The 20,387-nt window shown below is 43.9% G+C and overlaps 1 protein-coding gene across 7 annotated transcripts in view; it reads right to left on the bottom strand.

Annotated features, from left to right (window-relative positions):
• Positions 1–20,387, bottom strand: part of FERMT2 (FERM domain containing kindlin 2) — a 93,978-nt gene that overhangs the window by 15,250 nt on the left and 58,341 nt on the right. For 4 of the 7 annotated variants that reach the window (XR_014563069.1, XM_083734062.1, XM_083734060.1 and 1 more), the window contains exons 5-10: positions 10,341–10,566; positions 10,135–10,237; positions 8,891–8,998; positions 7,312–7,446; positions 3,965–4,014; positions 766–890 (exon numbers count right to left, since the gene is read on the bottom strand). Coding sequence is in view for 6 of the 7 variants with exons in the window: in XM_083734062.1 (XP_083590188.1) it covers positions 766–890; positions 3,965–4,014; positions 7,312–7,446; positions 8,891–8,998; positions 10,135–10,237; positions 10,341–10,566 (747 nt within the window). In the remaining variant the exon portion in view is untranslated. Of the gene's footprint in view, positions 1–765; positions 891–3,964; positions 4,015–7,311; positions 7,447–8,890; positions 8,999–10,134; positions 10,238–10,340; positions 10,567–11,172; positions 11,206–20,387 lie in introns of all 7 variants that reach the window. The other 3 variants (XM_083734058.1, XM_083734057.1, XM_083734059.1) reach the window with 1 other exon arrangement.

Genomic DNA, 20,387 nt, shown 5'->3' with positions numbered 1-20,387 from the left:
ATACATATTGCATTGCGATTATGAATATTATCCCCCCTTTTCCTGACAGAGATAGAAATAAGAACAGCTAAAGTCTCTCTCTCTCTAATTTATGCAGAATGAAGTCTTGCTTTCAGACCAGCAGCAGAACATTCTGTAGGGACTCTGCTTGTCACAGCCACACATACAAGGGTTTGTTTGTGGCAGATAAAGCAGTAGCACCATCTGCTTGGGTAATGGGGACACAGCCATGCTATTCTACTCCATGAGCCAACTAAACCCTCTAAAAGTTATTAATGTGGCACAATGGCCAACGTAGCTTGCCATCAATTCTGACAGCCTTCAGGACGGCCTCTTCCCTGCCTCCAACAAAACAGTACGGCATGACAGAGGGGTGAAGCAGCTGCTGAACGGATCTCCCAGTGGGATGATATTGCATGACAAGCAAAAAGGAATGTTTATGTCCTTGCTTGGACCAGGGTTCTCCTGCCCATCTAGGTAGCAAGCAAAGACACCTTGATCACTTTTATTTAAGTGCTGCAGAATTTAAAAACAAACAAACCAACCACAAATGCAACACTAGAGGTGAAATGGGAAGAGGTATACCAAAATTGCATGTATTCCCTGACTGCCAGCCACATCCCCCCATTTCCGCTATAAATGTACACACAGAAAGTATTGCTTTGTTTTATTATGGTGTTTTCTGTTTTGTTTGACTATACTCAATTCTCTGAAAAAACCCAATCGAAAAACTATTTTAGAAAAACCCTGCTTGCCTTTTCTTACCTCTCAAATTCATCTGGTGGGCCGGAGTCCCATTGGATTCTTCTTTGCTCTTGTAACAGGAAATAGATGTGTCTTTGAAGGTGCACCAGTACTGCTTGTAACCCTTCAGCGTCAGCTTCTTTGGCCTGTTAGCAATTAGTATGAATATGAGGCAAAACCATGTTTGCACCCAGCACGTATCACATGCAACTCAAGTCCAAGAGTGATCTTCAGAAACTAAATCTGAAATGGTGGCAGAATAACCTCCGCCTAACCATGTATAATGGTTCCCACCATTCCTGTGAAGATTACAGAAAGCCCGCACCCTACACGCATTTCACTTTATGTGCTTTATTCAGCTTCATGCACACAGCAAGAAACAAGAACAAAAAATGGAGGAGGGTCTCAGAAAAAAACGACTTTGGCCACCCACCATTGAACCCAATATGTTTTGAGTATGAGCAATTTTGGTTTTAGGCGCCATCCCCAGAATGGAACCCCTGGCTAACTTGCAGGCTTATTGTATACAAAAGGGACACATTGCCTTGGCTCATATTTTCATCAGGAACCAATGCTGAATTATGTGACAGAGGAATGGTATGAGCTTTCCTGCTTACATACAGATAACCATCCCGTGCCAACTGGGGCTTCCATATGAATGGTCAGCCATGCGGCTGCCCCACTGACTTGATATTCTTTTCTACCCACCTTCTTTACTTTATTTTTTGGAGGGGAACTCATCAGCATAAGCCTCAGTGTGCATGTGCGAAGGTACCGGCTCACACAGAAGACGATGAGATGACCCTTGGGGTCGTTTCCAATTCTACAATTCTAAGTCTCTGTGCTTCTAAGTCATAGTGTGCGATGTTGTGTTGCGTTTTTACTATTTTTTGTTGGCAGTTGCCCAGAGTGACTGGGGCAAGCAAGCAAGCAAGCAAATACCTCTATATCTGCAGTTGCTGAACTTCTCCTGCAACGCATAGCTATAGTCAGGCGTTGAACTGCATTTTCCGGGCTCCATCAACCAGATACCCCTCAGCTATTTTGGACTGCAAATCCCAACAGCCATGCTGGCTGGGCAAATGGGAGCTGTAGTCCAGAAAGAGCAGGAGAGCACTGGGTTGATGAATCCTATCCTGTAATATGTGGTGCAACTCAGCTGTTTTTTTGTAATCTGCATGGGCTGGCAATGACTAGGCCCCTCACAAACCAGAGCACTCTAGGCAAAGTAGCAGCAGATTCCAGAACCCTGCTGCAGTTGTGCAGAAACTGCTTGGGTAATAAATCAACGTGGATAGGTTTCTTGGAAGGCAGGATGTTTGCCAGCTGCTGTTGCTGTTGTTTATTCTTAATGCGCTTGTGATTCAACAGAGGCATAGGCATTTGCCTCCAGTTCCTACTCTCCAGTGCAGCTTTTCGTTTTAGCACCAAACAAGGTCCTACTTCATCCCCATGCTGGCCTTTTGGCCATTTGCAAAATGCCCCAAATACAAACTTCCTGGTGTTTGGAGAAATCTACAGTGGGCCCAGCCTGATATTTTTTCTTCTGAATCTTGCTGCTCACTTAAAACAACAACAACAAAAAGCCAGATTTTAAGCGCACTCTTTTTCTAGGGCATCGTACTCAAAAGTATTTAGCCTGTTATATCCTTGCAACAACCCTGAGGGCTAAGTTTAGCAGAGAGCATACAACTTGCCACATCACCCAGCAAGTTTCACAGAGAAGGGGCCATTTGAAGCCAGGTTCCCTTCGTCATCTAAATCCAACATTCTGCCAGCACCACGCTGGCTTCCACTTTTAAAACTGCAGCTCTCTGATACGTCTCAGGTTGCCCAGGAAACAAAAGGGAAAGGCAGTTTAGCGTCTCCCCACCCCACAATATGAAAAGAATTGGGGTGGGGATGGAGAAGCAGCTACCTATAACACACTGCAAGGATGACTAGGACTTCCTAGGGACCACTAATAGCCCAGAAAGCAGCCCACGTTTTAATGTGTTGCCTTGCAAACAACTGTTCTCCACTTCCTCTACATACCTTGCTATATTACACATACAACCAATTCCTGGATTCCTTTCATGTCCAGAGTATGGTGGGTATTAGCTTGCAATAGACGACTAAGGCTGCCAAGACATTAGTCAAAGTCCAGACACAACTGTTTCCAGTTTCCACATGCCCTGATCCAAGATAATACTCTTCCTCCCCCTCCAAATAAAAAGCCTTATTTAAAAATCAAAATAAATCTGACTAAAGAATAGCGCAGCTAGCCTAAAGCTGGTGTTTTCTGGCAGCTTAAATAGAGCAAACTGGCCGGAATCAAGCTTGTTTATTATCCATCTATGTGCTCATGAAGTCCAAGGAAGGTACTGGAGTGATATTTCAAGCTACGCAACAGTCCCTAATTTTAGGACAGCTGGGATGGCTGCCAGGGTGAACTCCATCACAGAAAACATTTCAGCACCAGCTACTGATCTAAGGAGTAGTAAAGGACCTGAACCAGTTTTAATATCTAAAATGTAAGATGCTGGGTCTCAAACCATTCTGCAGTTCTTATCCTCCAATATGGAAGCCATTGGCTGCATCCAGTGCTATTCCCAATTTAGAGCAGACCCACTGAAATGAATGGAAATGACTCATGGAGGGCCATTAATTTAAATGGGTCTACTCTGAGTAGGACCAGCATTGGATTCAACCCATAAATTCGAACAATGGGTCACTTCACGCACAGACGTATGTACAATTCTGGCATTATTTATTTAGCACTGAGGGATGGATTGCAGGTACCAAATCAATCACCACAACTGATGTTTTCATACACTTCAAATCACTTAATTTCCCAAAGTGAAGTACACAAGTACAGTATGTCAACCTGATCAGCGTGCAGAGATTAGCTGCGGTTATCATTGCATAGCTTTAAATATTACTCCAGTACCTGTCTTGGACTTCATGAGCACATAGATGGATAATAAACATACTCAAAGATACTCTTAGTTGTCAAGCCCTGGCAGTGAAAATAAATCCAGGGGCTGAGTGCATAAGATGTTTAAGCCATCTGTAACATTTAAAAAAATCTACCTCCTAAGTATATGTGGTAGAGGCTGCTTCAGGTTTCAAAGCCAAGCCGAGGGAACCCCTAGAGATTCTACGAAAGAAGCATTGCCATTTTTATCATTAAGGTTCACTGATCTTTGCTGCACTCCCAGGATTTCCAGCCAATACTTACTTGAAGACTTTAATGAAGTCGGCAAGCTCCGGGATCGAAGTAATGTCACCCTGAAAACAAGACATCAGCCATTGTGTGTTTCATGTGCCAGAAACAAGAATCAGTACTGGGAGGGGAAATGCATTGGGGACAGCGATTCAGCTTATTAAAATGCTTGCAGGGTTGCTTCAAAAAGGCAGTATCCTTGCTTGAGGAGGAAGAACAAGAAAAGACCTGATTCAATTGAAATAACAATTATAGCAACAAGACTTCAAGGACTTTCTGGCTATGGATGGCCAGCTAGAAAACTGTGTTGTTTCAGATCTTTGGAGAGGCTAAATGGTCTGGTTTTTTCCAGATGCTTTCAAACAAGAAAGACAGGCTCCTATTTAACTTTCCAGTGCAGTACAGTATTATATTCATACCACTGAGCCTAGGGCTTGCCAATCAGAAGGTCGGCGGTTCAAATCCCTGCAACGGGGTGAGATCCTGTTCGGTCCCAGCTCCTGCCAACCTAGCAGTTTGAAAGCACGTGCAAGTAGATAAATAGGTACCACTCCAGCGGGAAGGTAAACGGCATTTCCGTGCGCTGCTCTGGTTTTGCCAGAAGCGGCTTAGTCATGATGGCCACATGACCCGGGGGAACTGCACAGGCTCAGAATAATTTTATTTATGCATACCGAGTCCATGTTAAAATATTCTCTCTTGCCTTTTAAAACAAGATCATGGCCTGTTCAGGTGATGTGCCTAAGGGGAAAATCTCATTGTATGTAGAAGGTCTAGGGTTGCATGTGGTGGTCCCATGTGACCCAGCCCTACTAATTTAGTCCCAGTCCTTCTTTACCGGAGCAAGTAGGGTTTATAATGGGCCTTCTGCCTGCAGCTGTAGAAGTCTCTGCTCAACTGGGAGCCCCTTTGGAACTTCTCTGCTCAGCATGGAAACGTCTGGGACAGGTGGGCAGGTATGCGAACCTTGGGGGTGGGGCCATTATGTTCCACTCCATGCCCCCAACACACTGATATTTCCTCTTCAGACATTAATGCCTGAGAAGGACTCATGTGGGAATCTACCAAAAAAAGTAACCATTCCAGACTGAGGTCAGCCCCCCACAGCTGATGACTGTCTGTAATAGAGTGAACCTTGCTTTGCAACAGAGAATGGCAGCTGTGCCTCCAAAGCTATAAATGACTTCCAATCCACCCCTCTGCCCTTGGGCACCATACGCAGCTCCTTCTCTTTCAGCTGCTGAGGAATCAGAAGCTCAGGCCAATAGAATCCTGCCTTTACTGGAATGGGCATTCCTCAAACTTGCAGAACTGAATGGACACAGATTCCGATGGCTCTTGCATTTCAAGACAAAGGCATTCCAGAGTTGCATGCAGAGCTTTGCTTAGCCAACAGCTAATTTCCTTTCCCCATCTGTCCAAATATGCACATGCTTCTGTAAGAAGAGTTCTCAGTGTCTGAGATGAGCCATCCCAGTGGAGGCAGTAACTTTACAGCAACAGAAAGAGCAGGGATCATTTCGAATGAGTCTTCAGGAAAGCATGTGCCTGAATTTAAATTGTATCCTCCTATAAAGAACAAACTATTGAAACTCAGCAGCGAACTGATGAACTGGGTGAATGGTTCAGTGCCTGATTTAGGGCAGCGCAACTAGTTCCCCTCCCATTGGGTGCCAAGTTGAAGGGGTGCCCGCCTTCTCAAAGCCTGGTAAGTGCTTGCCCTGCTTTGGGAAGGAGGTGGGAGGGCTCTAGGATTCTGCCAGAGCCCTTGCGCTTCCTTCCCAAAGCTCACTTACCCAGCTTGGGGAAGGCAGTGCAAGGGCTTTGGGGGGGGGGATCACATTTTGGCTTCGCTCAGGGTGCTATATTACAATGGGTGCCTGGAGTTCCTTATCATCTTTCCACATCATCCAGTTTTTGTGCCTCAGATTACTCAACAAGAGGAACACTATATGGTGAGCTCCCCATACCCCACATTATTTAGGTATTATGTTGATGTCTCTGCACCTCTCTTGTCATTTTTCTTTTGATTAACTGCTGCAAGCCGATAGGTAATGACTTGATTTCCGCTGCACTTTGCTTGTTTCTCCTTGCCTGGGCCTCTCTAAGAGACCCCAGCTCTTTGCACTGATCCGTCTGGCCCAATGCCCGAGACAAGAGTGAGTCCCACTTAACACTGCTCAGTTGGCATTTAAGTTGCTTGCTGGAAAGAAATGGGGAAAAGAAAAGAACCCCTGCGCTAGGACAGAAAAGTTTAACAGGTATGCTCCATAATCGAAAGAGGATGAAATCCTTACATCATAGGCAGCAGGGCTAAATGGGTAACTTCCATTAAAACTTCTGCAGATTCTCCTGTGTTACACAGTAATCTTGATATCCTTCCTCTGATTTATTTACACATTTTAAAAGGCTGAGATGAGAGACTGAACCAAGTTGAAAGATGGGCAACATCAAAGACTTGTGTTGCATCCCAGCATAAGGAATCATGTAAAAAATTGTGTATGAGAGCAGGGTGCTTATCTCTGGAGGGTGAAATCTGTAGTTCCAGAGACTCTACAACCTATGAACAATCCAAGTTGGTCCACAAGGGATGTGCTTGGCAGAACGACCTGCTTGGGATTCCTTGGCAGTGTCGGGTCTCTCAGAATAAGCACTCTTTAATGACGCTGGGCTGTATAAATGAACCCAAAAGAGACTCGTGCTCTTGCATCAAGTTTCTGATCTGCAGTGTTTACTGTGAGCAACATAATTCCTAAGTGCAAAAGTCTCCTGCGCAAGTTTCACTGAAACGAATGGAGTTGTGCAAAAGCACGACTGGTTCAGAGCTCCCACCCATTGCAACAACACTTGTGCCGGAGAAAATTTCGCATGGAATGCATTTCTGGCTTATTGCATCACAACAACAGGTCTGCAAGAGAACGAGGGAGGAAGCAGGAGATGACTGCTTCAATGGAGAGTCTTGCAAGGGGATCCAGGGGTCTCGCTTCCTGTTCCATTCTGACAGTTTGCTAGAGGGAGCTGCTGGCCTGCTCTCTGTTGAGTCAGCCCATCCACTGTAGATGATCAGTGACATTACAGCAGGGGTATGGAGCCTGTGGCCCTCCAGATGTCAGGGATGATGCAGCAATATTTGGAGGAACACAGGTTCCCATCTCTGAATTACAGTTATAAAACTGCATAGTCTTTAGCCTGTTTCTTCACTGTGAGAAGTCTGTTTCTCATTTACAGATTGAGCTGCTCTCAAAATGTTCATTTAGGTCTATCCACTCGATTGCATGTTTTCTTCCAGATTGCCAGCCCCAATGCTTTGGTAGAGATGTGCTCTTTAGGTCAAGATTGAAGCTCCCACTTCCTGCCCTTACCAGAATTGTGGATGTCTTCCCACCTTCCAGAGTAATCTCCAGATCAGAAAGGGCAGCGTCAACTTCATCAACCTCTTTGTCACTGTTGTTCAAGTGATTTTCAGATGACATGATGGACAGCTTATTGATGTGGTACTGCAAGAAAGGAGTAAAGAGCCAAATAAAGACTACTGTAAATGAAACCGCACTTTGGCTAAGAGAAGATTGCCGTAACCAAATCCTCAGAAGAACTCCCAGGGCGGGTGGGGAGGAGTAGCTTTTTCTGCAAGGTAACATTCATGCCTGACATTTTCCTGTGAAGCTACTGTGTAATATATTAAGAGTGTGGAGCTTACTGGGTGGTGCTAAACAACTTCTCCATTTGAAGCTCTCCAATTTATATTGGCAAGACCAAAAGTTTCCAAAACCTCTGTGACCTGTTCAGAGCTTGGTGATCTTATAAGTGTGTGTCACTTATAAGACCAATTCTACTTCCAGAAGATGGCAAATGTGGTGCATCTCTTTACCGTCATGCTAATTCCAACTACCAAATTACAGAGGTATTTAACACTAGTCCTACTCAGAGTAAACTCCCTGAAGCTAATGGGCATGCCCAGGATCTCGTCTGCAGTACAAATATGATCCAAGTATCAAACCACTACGAAAAGTAATGCCCCCCCCCAAGAATTCTGAGGAATGTAGTTTGTTTAGGGAGCTGAGAATTGTTAGGAGACCTCCTCACAGAGATAAAAATCTCAGTGTGCTTTAGTAATCCCTCTTCCCCAGGGATGTCTGGGAACTGTAGCTCTGTCCGTATTATAGGTATCTCTTAACAAGTTACTTGAAGGTCTCAAACATAAATGTTAGGCCTTACAACCTTAGGTTTTTTCCTGCACAATAGCTGTGGTCTATTTCTCACACAGAACTACAGTTTCCAGAGTTTCCTGGGGAAAGAGATTGATTGTTAAACCACTCTGGAAACGTATTTTGAAAGAGCCAGGCAGCATATCAGATACAAAGGACAGATATAGGAGAATGCCCCCCCCCCTTGAAATAATGATTATGTGATGCCCCCTTCAAGGGAATAAAGACTTGTGAAGGAGACTTGAGTTGGCATTAAATCTGTTTATATGTGCTGTATTGTGTGTGCCAAAAATGGCAAATTGTGTCCTATTCTAGAGAAGGAGGGTAGAATGTATTTTTGGGAAACCCAGGGATTATCACCAGCTGTTTAAGAGGCTCAGTGCCAGAACCCTGTAGTTCAGTAACCTAATGTACTCGTTATTTGCTTAAAAGCCAACAAAAAAAGGAAAGATGGATACAAACATGTTTGCAAAAAAGAATCCAAATTCCTTTGCTTGAGACATAACAAGGAGGAAAATTATTTTGAAATCACCTAAAAAGGTTCAAGTAAACCCTAAAAAATGGGGAAGAAGCCAAGATCTGTCAGAACAAACCATTCTAGCCACTGAAAAAATATAGGGCAAGACACAAAGCTCAGTCAGCATGTCAGAGGCACTAATACTTTCTAGAGAAAGGTATCGTTAAGATGGCAAAAATTAAAAGTTCAGAGATTTGGACCTACAGCATCTCCACTCACCTGCAACGCTGCAAACATCATCATTTCTTCCTCTGTGCACTCTATTTCTTCCAAAAGAATAGCCCATTTCGACTGCTCATAGAGTTGGTTGATTCTGATCGCATCGTACTATGGGGACATGACCATATCATTTGTACAGGACCCTGCTTAAGGATTATAGCACATAGCTTTTTGTAATCAAGTAATAAAATCCTGTCAAATCATTAAGGCTTTTTTGAATGCCTTCGTTTCTATTTGCTGCGTCAGTCTGAAATACCAGAGCTTGCATATGGCAGATGAAAACTTCCAGCCCACTAGGGAGCTAGTATATATCCAGCCATTAGTCACCCTCACTGCTATAAAGGAAAGATATCACAAAGATATCTGCTCAAATCCTACACATTTTCCAGCCTCATTTGCAATCAAGCCTTTTTGTCTTTGTTCTATCAACACTGCTTAACTAGTGGTGCTTCTAGATATAAGTAGGATGAAGTAGTGTCACCAGTCATTCATTACCTAACAGTTCTGCAAAAGTTTGGGCTGGGTTGCCCAACAGATTATGGCTGTTCCAATTTCCAACCCCATAAGGCGGTCGTGTCCAAAGTCCATTTCGGGGGCCTAACCTGGCCCACCGGTCGGTTAAATCTGGCCCCTGTGGCAGTTTATTTCCTGGGGTAAAATCCTTTTAAAAGGCTCAACAACTTCAATCCTAAAAAAAAAGGGCAACAACTTTGGCCGGCCCTTTGCTTCATCAAATCTGGCCCTCTTTGGACAAAGTTAGGACACCGTTGCCATAAGGAGAGGGAGCCCAGCAGATAATACCTTTCCTAGTCTTCCTGAAGCCACAAGTTTTTGTTTGTCTAATTCAGAATCACTCTCTCTTTCCCCCCGCCTTGCCTTCTGTCACTTCAGTTATACCCCCAAAGGGTCAAAATTCATTGCTAGCCTGAATATTGGAAAAATAAACATTTAATTTTCACAAGACACATACCAAATTATTCCACTAGCTTAATTAAATCCATATGCAGAATCAGCGTTTCCTCTCTAGAACATGAAGCGCAACCGTGCTATTGGTATGGGTTCAGCTTCTAAGCAGGCAAGAATTGCAGAGCCGTCGAGCCTGTGCAGTATTACTGGGTTTAGAACACTTTGGCTCCTTTCCCCTCCATACAGTACACATGTACAGTACACATGCCCTTTTCTGTCTCTCCATCACAGACACTGAAAATCCTGCAGAAGATATCCCAGCACACGTAGCATTATACCTTAGGATTCAAATCAAAGAAGCTGTAGTACTTAAACCGAAGAAGCAAGGCTTCATTCTCCTTCACATCCTGCTCCATGAGTGACCTTGAAGAATCCAGCCACCTGCCAACACACAAAGAACGGACTGGCTTAGTCATTTCAAATGATGGCTTTTTCCTCTTCTTTTTCAAAATATATGCTGCTTAAATAAGCTTTTAAAACCTACCCCTGGTTGATCTTGGCCTTATCTAGAAGCGCCTGTGGTTTATACATTTTGGCTAAGATTTCTGGGGAGGTGATGGGCTGGCTGACGGCAAGTATACCTGGATTCCCTTCTGATAAAGCACTATCTCCAAACCAAGCTGAAGTTGGCGACAAAGGACTCCCATCATGTGAATCGTAAGTTGGCGTCATGGTTTTGCTATACAGCCCTGGGCTTGAATAAATGCTTCCTAAATTGAGAGAAGAGAATTAGAACAAAGTTATCATTAGAATAAAAGATAGCATTTTGTTTCACTGGACGAAGAACAAATAGACAAGTGAAGAGTTCCGCAAAGAAATTTAAGTGTGCAAGGAGCAGGGAGAACAGGAGTTTGAGTGACAGGCAAATTTGGCTCCCATTTCCAGCATATCACAAAAAGCAAGAACTTGCATCTCAAGATGCTCACTGGAGTTCATACATTTCCCCATGATCTGTGAATCCGTACTTCACATTATCATAAAGCACATACTGCTTGCAGGAGAGTAAGTAACTGATGCTTCTAGGGCTCTGCTTCTGATATAATGTTAAAATCAAAACTTTATTTTGATTTAATAGTACTATGCCATTTTTCCAACAACATGTTCAAACTCAAAGCATCTCACAACAATATCAATATCCTAAATAATTGTTCGATGGGAAAAGATGACCCAGAACTGCATTTCCATGCTTTGTAAGTAGAGCAAAAAACTAAGAACGTCCTGTAGCGTGAGGATTTTCAGACTCGTGTAGATGAGAGGTAGGAAAACAGTCAAAAGAAAAGTCACAGGAGATGAAGTCCTACCCACATGGGGCTCACCTTTCACTGGGCCGATGTAAAGAACATCAGAGCCTACAGAGAAGGAAAGAAAGGAAGGCAGAAGGTAAGATGAAGACGCAGAAAGAAGCAGAAATAAGAATAGCAGGGGTGAAAAACAGGCAGGGGTGAAAAACAGGCAGAGATGTTCAAAGGTGCAACTGAGCACATGACACATGTGAAGAGGTCTGACCTGTACACCTGATGGCAGGGAAAACAGTAAAATAAAGCCTACAGGCAGTAATTTTATTATGGCAATGTGCATCAAGTGACAATGCAAAACAGCAGAAATTTAAAAGATCAATAGTATACGCCTGTAACAGTGCTTTTAGCACCAAGCACCCATGTTGGAATATCAGTGCTGTGAAATTAGAGCAGACTGTTGTCAGGCTGGGTAAGTCCATTTCCACCCAGTTCTCCTGGAAAATGAGGACTTGGCCAAGATGAGCAGTATTACTTCTATCTGACAAGGGAGGAAATACAAAACTCCTGCTTCGTCATCTTTTGCCTATACACGCAATGGAAGGAAATGAAGTAGTCCATTCATTACTTCCCTTGCTTGGCAATTATCTCAGTGCTTTTGCAAACATTATCCAGAACACTGGAAAGTGGAAATAGTTTTGCCTTTTCGTCGTCTTCTTTTTTTACTGAGTGACTGGGTAAGAATTCTGCTACTCTTTATAAATACCAAAGAAAAGGATTCTGCATCTTTTGCTGGGGGAGGGGGGGGAGAAAGGAGAGTATGGTAAGATGCTTATTTCTAAATGTATAAAAATCCTTATATGTCAATACAGCTTTGTGCAGGGAGCCATTTGTAGCAGGTAGTTTTCACCTAACACAGAACCAACTGAGTCAATACACAGGATAGCAGAACTCTTGAAAAACAGACTGAGTCCCCCCCCACACTTTTTCACGTAAAAGCTGCACATTGCACAGAAACTCTCTGTGTGAAACAAAGATGATGAAGTCACGGCATGAGGACTTTACCACTTCAGAAATGAGTATCTGAAGCAGCCCTCACAGAAGGCAGTAAAAAGTTTTTCCTGAGAAACAAATACGGCTGCCTGGATTTCAGCATGCCGCTCCCCAGGCTCAAAACCAACTCTTCTTAAAATAGTTCACGAGAGTCTAAGCTGCACAATCTCTTTGTGGTGAGCTTCTTATAACCTCTTGCTATACATGTGTTGCAAGGCTCATTCTTCAGAGTTTTAGAATATTTGCTATTATTCTGTGTTAAATTTAAAAGCCTGCTGTAAGCCTCCTTTATGCAGCGACCCACCTCCTGCTATTAGGGAGATCAATAAGGCAAGTACCGTATTTTTCGTTCTATAGGACACACCTGACCATAGAATGACCTAGTTTTAGAGGGGGAGAACAAGAGAAAAAAATTCTCTCCCTCTCTGCGCAGCGCCCCTTCAGCGAAACGGCAGGAGAAATGGAGCCCCTTCCATTTCTCCTCCCGCTTTGCTGAAGGGGCGCTGCGCAGAGAGGGAAAGCTGCACAGCGCCTCTTCAGCGAAGCGAAGCTAGGAGAGCAAGAGGGATCGGTGCGCACCGATCCCTCTTGCTCTCCTGGCTTCAGGCGGCTATCCCTGAAGCCTGGAGAGTCTTGCTTCTCCTATCGGAGGCTTTGCGTTGCTTTCGCTGAAGCCATGGAGCCTGCATTCACTCCATAAGACGCACACACATTCCCCCTTAATTTTTGGAGGGGAAAAGTGCGTCTTATAGAGCGAAAAATACTGTATGCACCTTAGGATAGGGGTAGGCAGAAGGTAGACTGTGATACTTCTTCTACAAGGTGGGGGTGAGAAATTTTGCCTCTTGAGACCCTTAAGGGTTGGAATTCTCTAAGTTCATTTTGCTCCCACTCAACAGAACTGAAAGCTTCACTAGACTTTCGCTAGAGTTTGCTTGGATAGTCTAGTCCAACACTAACATTAACATTAAACCTTCCTTAAATAAAGAAAATGATTCTGTTTGCAGTAGAGGATCCAGGGTCTTATTAACAGCAGAAGTAGAAATTCAGAGAGCTGGCTTCCCATGTGTATCATTAAGATGGTGCTGCCACTGCTCCAATCAGTTTAAATCTATTTAATTTCTGGGTGTCCAGATTAGCTTCGGACCATTTGGAAATTTTGCACCTCCAGTCTATTGTTTTTTTAAAGGAACTTGTACTATACACTCACAACAAGCAGAATTTGAGTCAAGATTAGCCCCCAAAGAGCCAATTTTGTGCCAAAAGTATTTAATAGGACAGAAGCAGCAGGGGAAAATATTCTCTCTCTCTCTTTCTCTCAACAGAATATTTTATTAATTTGTAGTAAAATAACACTGATCAATTCCAACAAAACCTGCAGATTGAATGCTTATGTTAATCACATATAAAAAGAAAAGTCGAGCAGGGGCACTGCCTAATACTGAATCACTAGAAGCATCTTTGAAGTCTCAGCTATCTGTGATGTGGTTTCTCCATAAGTAAGCTTGAGTGGCTGGAGATCTTATATTAACATAATTTCTATAGACATAGTTGAGATATAGGGACCATACCTTACCAATATGGCCATGCTTAGTTTGACCTCTAACAACCCTTCTGTGTTGTGTAAGGGGCTCAGAAACGCCCGTTCTCACACCCAACACCTGGTGGCCTAGTAACATACACGTTTCTGTAAAGAGCTGCAAACTGCGAAGCCACCTCTGGCTTGATCTAAAAGAACCCCAAAATATATTTAGAATATGAGAGCAGCAGTGGCTGAGGACTTAAGTTCAGTATTTGTTCAGCTGTGGAGTAAATAGGCAGCAGCAGGGGTGGATTTTAAGAAGCAATGAACAGCTGAAACTGAATTTAACTACCACTAGAACAGTGTTTCCCAACCTTGTGCCTCCAGATGTTTTTGGCCTACAACTCCCATCATCCCTAGCTAGCAAGACCAGTGGTCAGGGATGATGGGAGTTGTAGGCCAAAAACATCTGGAGGCACAAGGTTGGGAAACACTGCACTAGAAGAACACACTAGTGTAGGTGTGTGGAAAGCCTTTGCTGAACTACAACTCCCATCACCCCTGGCTATTAACCATGCATGCTGGGGCTGCTGGGAGTTGTAATTTAGCAACACCTGGACAGCCAAAATCCCACACTCACCTGCAACAGTGTTTCTTCTGAAGCATAGTTCTTATTCACTGCTGTAAATCTAATAACATGTAAGGATTGTAAACTATTTTTTTCTAACAATACTGTGAGGAAAGTCACCATTATTTTTATTTTACAGATGGAGAATACAAGCTGGGAGTGGGAGAGACTTGTTTAGCTTATAGACACCAGGGGTGAGGAATCTCATGCCTTGGGCGCAGAATACAGCCCTCCAAGCCTCTCTAGGTCCTGGACTCTCCCCCTGGAGTCACTGGTCCACACCCTCTGGAGTGTTTTACCTGGCTGGATTCTATGAAAGGACTTTGAGTTTAGTTCCGTTGTGTTACTGAAAACAAATTCCTAGGCTTAGAATAGGCTCAGAGGCAGGCTGCTATTTAATTCTACATATGTTTGCACTTGTCTGTGTTTTATAGAGCTTTGGGTTTTAGTGAAAACACACAGACACACAGACACAGACACAGACAGACAGACAGACAGACAGACAGACAGACACACACACACACACACACACACACACCCCATCCCTGCCTTAGGACGAAGCTGTACAAGCATTTTAAATGGGTGCATAAATTGCTCTATTACAGCATGAAGAGGGTTTTTATGCAGAACACAAAAGTGTGTAAGGATAGTCTGCTGTATCAGGCCAATGGCCCATTTATTCCAGCGTCCGGGTCTCACAGTAACCAATCATATGCCTGTGGGAAACTCACAAGGAGGCTCTGAGCATAGCAGCCCTCTCCCCTTCTGTGGTTTCCAGTAACGGGCATTCAGAAGCAAGGCTGTCTCCAACTGTGGAGGCAGAGAATAGCTATCCTGGCTAGTAGCCATTGAGATCCCTCTCCTCCATGAATTTGTGCCCTCCTCTTTTAAAGAGTGGTGGTCATCACCGCCTCCTAGACGAGTGAGTTCTGCAGTTTGACTATGTGCTATGTGAAAAAGCCCTTTCTTTGATCTGTCCTAAGTCTTCCAGTAACTTCCAGCTTCTCTGAATGTCCACAAGTTCTACTGCTATGAGAGGAGAACATCTTTTCTCTATTCCTTTTCTCCACGCCACACATTCTTTTATAAGCTTCTATCATGTTGCCTCGTACTTGCCTTTCCTCTAAACTAAAAACCCAGGCAAAGGCCTGTAGCCTGGAACAGGTGTGTGATAGCACTGGAGCCTGAAGGACGACGGCAACTGGAATCCAACCGCCACCGAGAAAGGTTGCTGGGATTCTAAGGAAGCCAGCTGCTTCTGCACAACCATCCTGCAGCTCACACAGGAGTCAGTTCACTGTGCAACTGATTATTCCAATCTGCATTTATTTCAAGGAAGGCTGTAAAGAAGCAGTGCTTAATAGCTTGCGGCTGCAAAATGAGATTGCCTATGCACAAAAACCCACCTCCCAGGTATTCCATTTCTGCTTTAGAAATGTTCCCACTAGGAAATTAAGAGGAATTCCTCCTTGACAAATTGTTTTTCTAAAAAAACCACAATGCTATCAATGTACACGACACTTTCTAGAGTAAAAAAAAAAGGTAAACAAAGCAAAACAGAACAGAACAGTCTTTGTCAAAAGGAGTCTTTCAAAAGCAGGCAAGTTAAGACAGACGTGAGAGCGAATGCAATCACACGCTACTTGAAACCGATAGAGGTTCTTCCGTATCCTTTTTCTCTTGCAGCTTTTAAAGCAATATCCTTAACACTTTAGCACTTTGCCCTTGCTGCTACTGCATTTCATTTAGTGGCAATTCTATGCCCTTTATTAACCATTTGGAGAATTAGACCCCCATCTGCACAATACAGTCATACCTTGGGTTTCAAATGCTTCAGGTTGTGCGTTTTCAGTTTGTGCACCGCGCCGAACCCAGAAGTGCTGGGACAGGTTACTTCTGGGTTTCGGCACTCGCGCATGCGCAGAAATACTAAAGCACGCTTTGCGCATAAGCGCCAAATCGCGATCCGCGCATGTGCAGACGCGATGCTGCGGGTTGCGAATGTGCCTCCCGCACGGATCACATTCACAACCCGAGCGTCCACAGTACATCTAAAATTGTGTCACACAACTTTAAACCAAGAGTCGTGGGAGCTGCAGGTTGTTACAGTCCGAGAGTGCTTAGGAGCCCCCCTATTCCCACCAGAGAGCTACAATTCTTGGAGTTCCCTTGGAAGAGGAATTAATAACCCACTCTTGAGAACTGTAGCTGTAAGAGGCAAATGGATTCTCCTTACACAAATTTGTGATCCTGCTTTAAAATTATAGTGCCTAGGGGTTCTTAGTTGGTGAAACTGTAGAATCAACAGCATTCCAGAACAGAGGGCTGACCTGCAATGTGAGCAAAAACGGGTCATGGAATCTTGGCTTCCACGTCACAGCAAAGAAGGGATACTGAGAATTTGCAGGGGGGAGCCAATGAGCCACCAACCCCACCACAGCTGCCCTTCACTTGCAAATCACACTCCCCTGTTCTTCTATCTATGCTCTGCTTTGCAGTGGAAAAGCAACAGCCAGTGAATTTAGAATCACTCAGTAGACGGACACTTAGGGGGAAGGCTTTTTCTTCTACAGGTTTGTCTGGATCCATAGGAAAGTCATCCATTTTTCTCTCTTGGGGGGGGGGGGGAAACTAGACATTGCACTGGAGGTATGTTACCATATCCCAGTGGTTTTAACTCTCTCTCTTAAATCTGAAGCTGCTACAATCAGGAAGTGAGGGAAGTAAGGAGAGACTCGCTGCCTAAAAACCCTTCCCTCCTCCAGCCATTTTCCTCACTCAAAAGCTTCTCCCCACAGACCCTAACTTGTTTTCCACCAACATGGGAAAAAGTTACTCCTTTCTCTTCTCCTGAGTAGAAAAGCAGCTGGGGTTACATGTATGCAATTCTGGACAGAAATACAAACTTCTCTCCTCTGGTTAGGTGTCCTACAGTCCTGACAGTGGCCTCACACAATGCTTTCATTTAACAATGCTGGGAGACTTGTTTTCCTTTGTTTTCTGTATGATATCTAGTTTGGCCCTTAATGACACTTTGCATAGCAGGTCTCATGCTGAACTCAACTGTGTTTGTCATGACATTTAGCCAAGTGCAAAATCTCTCTCTCTCTCTCTCATTCTCTCTCTCTCTCTCTCTCTCTCTCTCTCTCTCTCTCTCTGTGTGTGTGTTCTCTCCTCCCTATTAATGGATTTTGTTTTTTGTTTTTTTAAATCTTGCTTCTCTCTCATATTTTGAGCAAAAGCACTCTTTACAAAGCAACTAACCAATTTATTTACAATTCTGGGTTTTGTGGAGGAATGCCAAGGGCAGGAGAGGACAGACTACAAAGCAGGGTTGCTAAATTGCTCCCTTCAGTTTATCTGATCTTTGAAGCACTGTGATAAAACAAAACAAAAAGGCCACAATGGTGAAGAGGGGAGGGGAGGTGAGCCAGGGTGTGATCCTTGGAGAGCAATATCCTCCCCAAGGACTGAAGACCTAGTGTTGAGAAATCCTGACACCCCCCCCCCCTTATCATTAAGCAGGTCAAAGAATCCAAGCCATTAGCAACAGAAGCAGGAAAACAAACACACACAGCACAACTTAGAAAACAAAATTCATAACATCTGAACTTTCACATTTTAAGATAGGAATGGACAACATTCTCCAGAATTCTTGTGTGGTCTGCAGAGACATGGCCAGAACCCAAGATTCATTCTGATGTTTAAGTAATTTTATAGAGTTCCCATTAATTGAAATAATTTTTTTTTTAACTCTTACAAAAATAATGATTTCTTTCCATGATTAGGATTTCCCCCTCTCCCAGGAATGACCCATACCGTACCCCCCACAGTTGATGGTTGTCTTCTACATAACATCTCTATCCCAAGGTTAAGTGCAGAGTCTCCAGCCACTAAATAATGCAAACCAAAACAGTTATGCAATTCAGTAAGCTGCATGAAACCCAAATGTACGAATGAATACACAGCACACACATGGATGCCGCTGGTCACAGTGCATTTCTGACCTGCTAGCCAGTGGTGGAAAAGTACCTCCCTCTCTGTTACCAACTGTGGCGCGTAGGGAATTGGGACTGTGTGGGATTTCATTCTAGATCAACAACTCATTTTAATGAAGTCATGGCAGGTAAAAGTTCGCGGCCTTAAACTGGGTTGCAGTGGGCGGCAAGAAGGTATGTAACGGGCAAGAATGTATTTGTTATTCATTCTAATAAGCAACAGTGAAGAATGCTCTTTGGAAATGAGCGACTGGCGGGCTTGTGGCTTAATGCCAGTGGCCAAATTACTACCTTTAAATGAACTGCGTATGAATACGAGTGTATATTAAATCCTCAGGCTAACAAGGTGTGCAAGAAGGGAGTGCTGCAAAGGTAAGTTGTAGCAAACCATTCATTATCCCCCGCCAAATCTTTAATGTTTCCCAGAATCCAATTCTAAGACTTGCTGTAACGTATGTGGAGTGGAACGTACTGTTGTCTACGGCACTCATGTCCCTGAACCAAAATTATGTGGAATGAGCAGATTTTTAAAAAGTAATCCACGATGCGCTGCTGCAAAAGGAACTGAATCTTACATAATGTCTTGGGGTGTGCAACAAGTTGACATTCTCCTATCTGCATAGCAACTGCGAGCAGGGGCTGCGTGTGCGCATTTACCCCTTGCTCTTCCGCACAACCCTGGCCTGATTACTGTATGCAGAACACCTCCTCATCCCTTGTCCACAAGTGGGGAAAAATCAGCCTAGGACTTGCTGATCAGAAGGTCAGCGGTTCGAATCCCCGCGATGGGGTGAGCTCCAGTTGTTCGGTCCCTGCTCCTGCCCACCTAGCAATTTGAAAGCACATCAAAGTGCAAGTAGATCAATAGTGGGAAGGTAAAAGGCGTTTCCGTGCGCTGCTCTGGTTCGCCAGAAGCTGCTTAGTCCTGCTGGCCACATGACCCAGAAGCTGTACGGCGGCTCCCTTGGCCAATAAAGCGAGATGAGCGCCGCAACCCCAGAGTCAGTCTTGACTGGACCTAATGGTCAGGGGTCCCTTTACCTTTACCTTTACCAGTGAGGGACTCAAGCATGTTTTGCTCACACGGCTCGCTTCCTCCATGAGTTTGCCTAATGCTTGAAAAAATAATAATTTAAAAACAGAACAAAACCCACTGCTGCTCACCACCAGGTTTCCAGCCAGGCAATCTTCCATCCAGAAATTGGAACAGCTGTGATGGGAGATCGTGGATGAGGTGATACCCAGAGCTGCAGCTCCGTGGTACAAGATTTGCACACAGGAAGTAGTTCAGCCTCCAGGTAGACTGCACTGACTGGTAGTGGCTCTCTAAGGTTTCAGACAGGGACATTCCTAGCCTGCTGGGGATTGTACCTGGAACCTTCTGAATGCAAAGCACATGCTCTACAGCTGAGGTACAGCCCTTCCCTGTGGAGAATACTATATACAGAAATAGGTTTTAAAAACCAAGGAGAGAACCCATCATTCTAAACAATCATGTCTAAACAATCAATACCCAGTTTTAATTACACTGGTAACCTACTCTATGGACTTGAGGCAGGTAAGAGCCATTCTAGATTAACAGGTAAGGTTGGTTTGTTTTTTTTTACTTGCCTAATAGTAAAAATGTGCACAGGGGAACACAAGGAAAATGAAGCATGAGGGGGAGGACATGAAAGGAGAACTTTTTAGAAAGAAAATAAACCAATCACTGTTCTAAGACTAGTTTTGCAATTCCCCTTCCAAAGCCCTCCCATTCTCTCAAAATAGGGTGAATTTCAGGAAACTATGCAAGGCATATGTTTTAAATTCTCACAACAGCATGTAGGGACTGGATCTCTTGTAATTTTAAGATTTTTTTTTAGTTTTAATTATTTCTTGGAAGGATCAATGTACATTGGAAAGCTCTGTGATGCTATCTTTAATTATGTATGCACGCTCAGAAACATGGGGACAAAGGAAGAATATCTAGATGTAAAAACCTAATTGTGGTTGGTGGCACAATGGCAGGAGTCTGTCCTATTGATTTCTGACTTCCTAGCAAGCATGCTGAGCCTAACTCACTTGAAGATGATCCTGCAGTAAAGCAGGAGTAAGT

The sequence above is a fragment of the Podarcis gaigeae genome (genome assembly GCF_964106915.1).
Source record: "Podarcis gaigeae genome assembly, chromosome: 1".
NCBI classification, from domain to species: Eukaryota; Metazoa; Chordata; class Lepidosauria; order Squamata; family Lacertidae; genus Podarcis; species Podarcis gaigeae.
This window is presented reverse-complemented; position numbering and strand designations above follow the sequence as displayed.